The sequence below is a fragment of the Pithys albifrons genome, chromosome 28 (assembly GCF_047495875.1).
Source record: "Pithys albifrons albifrons isolate INPA30051 chromosome 28, PitAlb_v1, whole genome shotgun sequence".
In the NCBI taxonomy this organism is placed as follows: domain Eukaryota; kingdom Metazoa; phylum Chordata; class Aves; order Passeriformes; family Thamnophilidae; genus Pithys; species Pithys albifrons.
In genome coordinates, this window is record NC_092485.1 from 5732843 (window position 1) to 5739115 (window position 6273).

At 60.3% G+C, this 6273-nt stretch overlaps 2 protein-coding genes across 3 annotated transcripts; one reads left to right on the plus strand and one right to left on the minus strand.

Annotated features, from left to right (window-relative positions):
• Positions 1-120: 120 nt before the first annotated feature.
• On the minus strand, positions 121-2727 carry BYSL (bystin like). Its single transcript, XM_071578762.1, has 7 exons — positions 2389-2727; positions 2108-2261; positions 1703-1841; positions 1448-1581; positions 1148-1308; positions 969-1071; positions 121-712 (listed from the first exon to the last, which is right to left on the minus strand). The coding sequence occupies exons 1-7, from the start codon at positions 2657-2659 to the stop codon at positions 364-366; spliced, it is 1311 nt and encodes a 436-aa protein (XP_071434863.1). The 5' UTR covers positions 2660-2727; the 3' UTR covers positions 121-363.
• Positions 2728-2743: 16 nt separating this feature from the next.
• On the plus strand, positions 2744-6012 carry MED20 (mediator complex subunit 20). 2 transcript variants are annotated; one of them, XM_071578764.1, is made up of 4 exons: positions 2744-2791; positions 2956-3107; positions 3950-4203; positions 5406-6012. In XM_071578764.1, exons 1-4 carry the CDS (start codon positions 2778-2780, stop codon positions 5619-5621), a joined length of 636 nt encoding a protein of 211 aa, XP_071434865.1. In that variant the 5' UTR covers positions 2744-2777; the 3' UTR covers positions 5622-6012. The 2 variants fall into 2 exon arrangements, with proteins under 2 accessions (XP_071434865.1, XP_071434866.1); XM_071578765.1 differs by lacking the exon at positions 2956-3107 and having other exon boundaries at positions 2772-2791.
• The last annotated feature ends 261 nt before the right edge of the window (positions 6013-6273 follow it).

Sequence of the window (6273 nt, forward strand, 5' to 3'; positions counted from 1 at the left end):
GGACAGGGACAGGACAGGTGGAGCAAAGACAGGGGATCGCTCAGGTGGGATAGAACAGGTGGGGCAGGGACAGTCCAGGATCCTGCAGCAATGTGGCTGCAGGGCAGAACCAACCCTGACTGACCAACATGGCTCTGGTTTTATTTTCCAGTAGAGGAACAAGCCAAACTCTCCCAGTGCTGGTGGCACCAGGATCCTGGGTGGGGCAGGGGCTGCCTTGTCCTGTGACAAGCGGCACAGGCAGCTCAGTCCAGCTCTGTGGGCACAGTCCAGTTGCAGTGACCACTGAGAGCAGTGGGATCCAGGATGTTGCATCCAGCAGCACCCGGGAGCAGGTCAGGCTGCAGCTTTCCCTGTCCCTGCTCACTCCATGGCCGAGGGCTCCTGCCCCTCCACATCCCGCGTCTTGGAGTTCATGAGCTCCCTGCGGATCTCGAGCGAGATCTGGGGGTGGCTGTGGAACTTGAGCAGCTCGAGCAGAGCCTCCTTCTGCTCCGAGGACAGGTCCTCCTTGTAGCGCTGGGCGAAGGCCAGCAGGCTCTGGTGCCACAGCACGGGCAGGGCGCGCTGCTCCGAGCGGAACCCCAGGAAGTGGAACACCAGGGCATCCACCACGCGGAAAGGCAGCGCGTATTTCTTGTCGATGAGCAGGCGCAGGAAGATGCTGTTGGCACCGCTGTACTGCATCTCTGCCAGCTTGAGCATGGCTGCACTGTGGGCACAGGGGCAGAGGGTCAGAGGGGCTGGGGGCACAGGGATGGAGGAGGCAGCACAGGGGTCAGGGTGGGCTCGGCTGGAAGCCACGGGGACACTTGGACACAAAGCTGAGCCTTGGTCTCAACTCCAGAGGGAGCCGAGTGATCCCCCACCATCTCCAAAGGGCCAGAGAGACTGAGGGATAGATCCAAGGCACTTCCCAGGGTCCCTGAAGGAGGAGCTCTGCCCCTCCCACCCCTCCAGTTCCTCACCTGGAGTGCAGGACGGGGATGGAGCACTTGGTGAGGATGCTGCCGATGATGACGGCCTCCCGCAGCGTACACGTGCCCGACTCACAGAGGGGGATGAGGATCCCTGTGGAGGGGAGAGTCAGGCAAACCCCCTCAGGTACCCAGACACACCCCAGAGCAGACACTGCAGGACCCCCTACCCTTGAACCAGGCTGCTGGCTTGAACAGGGCCTTCTTCAGAGCCATGTACAGGTGGAAGTTGAGCCGCTTGTACTCGGCGATGTCGTCCCGGACCCGCGGCAGCAGCACCAGGTTGTAGAATCTCTGGGCCATCCTCTCCTTCAGGTTGGAGGAAAATATCCTGGGAACACCAGAGCACAGAGGAAAGGGTGGGGAAAAGGAGGCCAAGCAGGGGCAGTTAGTGTTTTGTAAATCTGATTCCAGTGATGGAAAGAAAAAGCAAGAGATCCCATGTGAGCATCTCCCAGGGCTGACCTTACCTGGTGGCCTGATACATGGCAGCAGCTGTCCACGCCTCTGGCTCTGTGATATAGAGGATCTGCTCCCAGTTGGACAAGGCAGGAATGATTTTAAATGCCTTGGGGAGCTTCCCACTCCTGTATTTGGACAGCACCTTCAAAGACATGGATACAGGCCATGGCTGTGGGCACTTGCAGCAGGGCTGTGGACTTGCCTTGTGCCCTCCCTCAGCTCCTCAGGGAGGGTGGCTGTGGGTTCAGCTGCTCCAGTCTCACCTCCCTGACACCCCTGTAGACCTCCAGCACACGGGGATCCAGCTGGGGCATGGGGCAGCCCGAGACCTCTGACAGCGCCGTCTCCACCTCCGTCTGCTTCTCTGTGATCTTCTCCATGATGATGTCGGCCAGGGTGCGCCTGGGGCCGGCATGGGACGGGGTGAGAGGGGCCAGGGGTGCTGAGGGGGTGAGTCGGGGGCTGACAGTGGGCAGGGGGTGAGTTAGGGTCTCACATGGGACAGGGGTGAGTCAGGGGCCATGTGGGACTGACACAGGATGAGGGTGAGTGGGGGGCTGACAGGGGATGGAGTGAAGTGGGGGCTGACACGATAGAGGGATGAGTGGGGGGCCGTGCAGGGAAGCACCTGCAGCGCCGGTGCAGCCGCAGCCCCGACAGGTCCTCACCTCAGCGGCGGGTTCTTGTTCATGAACATCTCGATGGCCTTCTCGTCCTCGGGGTCCACCTCCACCTCCCCGCCGTACTCCCCGCCCCGTCCCGCCGCCGCCGCCTTCTCCAGCGAGGGCCATTCCTCATCGTCCTCCGAGTCCGAGCCGGGACCTGCGGGGAATGCCGGGGCTGAGCCGGGGGCCGGGAGTGTCGGGGGATCCCAGGGGGTCCCGGGGGCTGAGCTGGGACCGCGCACCCTCGGGGGTCCGGGGGGTCCCAGGGGGTCCCGGGGGCTCACCCAGCGCCGCGCTGCGCTGCCGGGGGGCTGCGGCCGCCCCGGGGCCGTGCTCGGCCTCCAGCTCCTCCTGCTGCCGCCGCGCCTGCTCCAGGATGCGCCGGGACAGCCGCGCGTCCACGAACCCGTCCCCGTCGCCATCGTCCCGCTCCTCCCCGGCGGGGCCGCGCCTCGCCCGCGCCCGCGGGGCCGCGTCCTGCAGGATCTGCTCGGCCAAGGGCAGCGCCGCGACGGGGCCGGAGCTGGAGCCCCGCGCCCGCCGGGCCTTGGGCATGGCGGGGCACCGGGAGAGCAGCGGGACTGCACCGGGACCGGAGACGCGGAGCCGACACGTGGGGGGCTCGCCCCGCCCGTTCCGGGGCGGTCCCTGCCCGGGTTCCGGCACCGGCACCATGGGGGTCACCTGGTGAGCGTGGGGGCTCCGGGAGGGACGGGGCAGACCCGGGGACGCGGTGCGGGGGTCCCGACGGAGGTGGGGACACCCCTGGGATACGGGGCGGGGGTCCCGGCGGAGGTGGGGACACGGGGCGGGGGTCCCGGCGGTGCCCCCTGACCCCCGTGGTCCCGCAGCGTGTCGCAGGTGCCGGTGGCCGAGGGCAAGAGCGTGCAGCAGACGGTGGAGCTGCTGGCGCGGCGGCTGGAGGCGCTGGGCGCGGACAAGCAGGGCACGTTCGGCGTGGACTGCGAGACCTACCACACTGCGGGGACCATCGGCACGCAGGGTCGGTGGGCACAGCGCCGGGACAGCACCGGGGTGGGCGGGGGGCACCTCCGAGCCGGAGCCAGCGCTTCTCCCAGCTCCTTAACCCCCCACCTTGATTTTCCTTGCTTTTCCTTTCTTCACTTTCCCATTCTTCCTTTTCCCCTTTTTCCCCTTTCATCCTTTTCCTTCTGCTTCCCTTCCTGTTCCTCCTTTTTCTTCTCTTCTTACCTTCCTTCTTATTCCCTGCCTTCCAGTGGAGGCATTGAAGAGGCACCTGGATCTGTCACTGGGTGATGTGGTGCAGTGATTTAGGGGTTACAGTGGCAGTGCTGGGCTGACTGTTGGACTGGACGATCTTGATGATTCGATGACTCTGTGATTGCTTCTTCTTCCCCACATCCTTTCCAGTCACTGCTGTGATAGTCACAGGTGGCTCAGTGGCCCTGAGCCTGTGCAGCCCCTGGACAGATCAGTTTGGAGCTTCCAGAGCAGCTTTTTCCTGCTGTTTCTGCAGCTGGAACTTGCATATCCCCATGGAGGAGAGGCAAGTCCAGCCCAGGCTCCCTCATGGGCAGGGCCAGGCAGGGGGTGCCCAGCCAGGGATGGGGGGTGGGTGCTCTCCACCCCCAGACTCCAGAGGTTGCTGGTGTGTTATCCTGGAGCAGCACAGCATTTCTTTTTCCCTGTAAATCTCCAGAAGGAAATCCAGTCTATCCCCCAAACGGGTGGATAACATAATGTGTGTGAGGACGCGGGATTGAGGCCCAATGGGGAGCACGGGGAGGAGCAGGTGGTGCTTGCAGGCAGCACAGACACAGGAGTGTTGGTTTTCCAGCCCGGATCCCCTCGCTGTCATTCCAGGGCAGACAGGGAAGCTGATGTACGTGATGCACAACTCCGAGTACCCCCTGAGCTGCTTCGCCCTCTTCGAGAACGGGCCCTGCCTCGTGGCCGACGCCAACTTTGACACCCTGATGGTGAAGCTCAAGGGCTTCTTCCAGAACGCCAAGGCCAACAAGATCGAGAGCCGCGGCACCCGCTACCAGTACTGCGACTTCCTGGTGAAGCTGGGCACCGTCACCATGGGGCCCAGCGCCCGCGGCATCTCCGTGGAGGTGGGTCCTGTGGGCAAACAGCAACAGGCACGGGAATCCCAGGTGGGAGGCCAGAGGAGGAAGGTTTAGGGGTGACTGAATTGCAGCCATCCAATGCCTGAGGGGAACTGGCAAAGAAGATGGAGAGAGAATATTTACAGTGGTCTGAGTGGCAGGACAAGGGGGAATGGGATTACACTGACAGAGGACAGGGTTAGATGGGATATTGGGAAGGAATTCCTCTCTGGGAGTGTGGTGAGGCCCTGGCACAGGTTGCCCAGAGAAGCTGTGCCTGCCCCATCCCTGAAAGTGTCCAAAGCCAGGATGGACAGGGCTTGGAGTAACCTGGGACAGTGGAAGGTGTCCCTGCCCATGTCCCCCCTCCTCCTACCCAGGGCAAGGAAATGAATGAGCTTTAAGGTGCCTTCCCACCCAAACCATTCCATGATTCGACTGTTCTATGATCCCCTGTTCTCTCTGTGTCTCAGTGGTGCTGGTACTGGCCATGCTTGTGCCTACAGTGGGCAGGTATTTATCGCCCTTCCCAAGGTTTAATTCAGGCAGGTACTTTGGGGCTCAACTGCCATCAGTCTGTTCCTGAAGTGACAGTCCCAAAGGAATGACATCCAAATAAAAGGCTGATTAAAGTCTTCATGCACAGCACTAGCAGCATCCTTCAGGTTAATCAGCCTAATGGGGGGGATAAACCAACCTCTTCAGGGCCAATTCCGTGCTGATTTGGGGTTTGCTGTCTTTCTCTTTGCATTTTCCCTTCCCTTTGGAAAGGATCTCTTGCATATTCCCAGCATGTCCTGTCTTATTTGTATTTATCCATCCGTGTTACATGATAGTCAGTCAGCAATAGGACAAGGGGGGCCTCAAGCTCTGCCAGGGGAAATTTAAGTTGGAGATCAGAAAAAAATTCTTTCCAGAGAGAATAATCAGGCATTGGAATGGGCTGCCCAGAGAGAGGGTGGATTCTCCATCCCTGGAGGTTTTTAAACTGAGATTGGCCGTGGCACTGAGTGCCATGATCTGGTAAAGGGACTGGAGTTGGACCAAGGATTGGACTTGATGATCTCAGAGGTCTTTTCCAACCCAATCCATTCTATGATTCTATGATAAATATTCTGTGATGTTTTCATGAAAAGAATCCCCTGCAGCCAGACAGGGAGCAGAGCTCTGCCCCTGCCCCAGCTCCAGGGCTGTGGATGTGTTCCCAGGTGGAATATTGTCCCTGTGTGATCGCCAATGACTGCTGGAACCTGCTGATGGAGTTCATGCAGAGCTTCATGGGCAGCCACACGCCCGGGATCCCGTCGGTGTTCGGGGCCAAGCACGACAGCGTGTACAGCCCCGGGGACACCATGGTGCAGTACATGGAGCTCTTCAACAAGATCCGCAAGCAGCAGCAGGTGCCTGTGGCTGGGATCAGGTGATGGGATTCCCTGGAGCTCCACTGGATTCATCCTCCTTGCTGCCTGCCCGGCTGGATCAGGAGTCCCTGCAAAACACGGCACGGGAGGGTTTTTTCCCTCTCAATCTCCTTCCCCTGTTCCAAAGCAGAGTTTTTTTCCAGTGTTGTGTGTGTTTCTGGTTGTTCTCCGTGGTTTGGAGTGTGGCTGGATTGGATCTGTGGTTCTCTGGGCAGGAATCACCTCAGCAGCAGGAAAAGAGAAATTGCAGGGAAAGGAGATTCCAGCCAAGGGCAGAGCCTCTGTGACTGCAAACAGCTGCAGAACAGATCTTTTACAGTTTTGTTTATAATATCCATGTAAAAGTGTCTTCTTGTATTTCACCCCAATAAAACATGCTATTTTTGGAAGAGGAGTTGTCTCTGCACAGCGAGGGTTGTGCTGGTTTGTGTTGTTTACAGACACAATCCTTCAGCAGAGCCCCCTCTGGGTGCCCCCAACACCTCAGGGACCCTTTGGGGTGCCCCCCATCACATCAGAGCCCCCATCTCAGGGTCTTTGCCACCTCAAAGCCCCCTCTGGGTGCCCCCAACACCTCAGGGACCCTTTGGGGTGCCCCCTGTCACATCAGAGCCCCCATCTCAGGGTCTTTGTCACCTCAGAGCCCCCTCTGGGT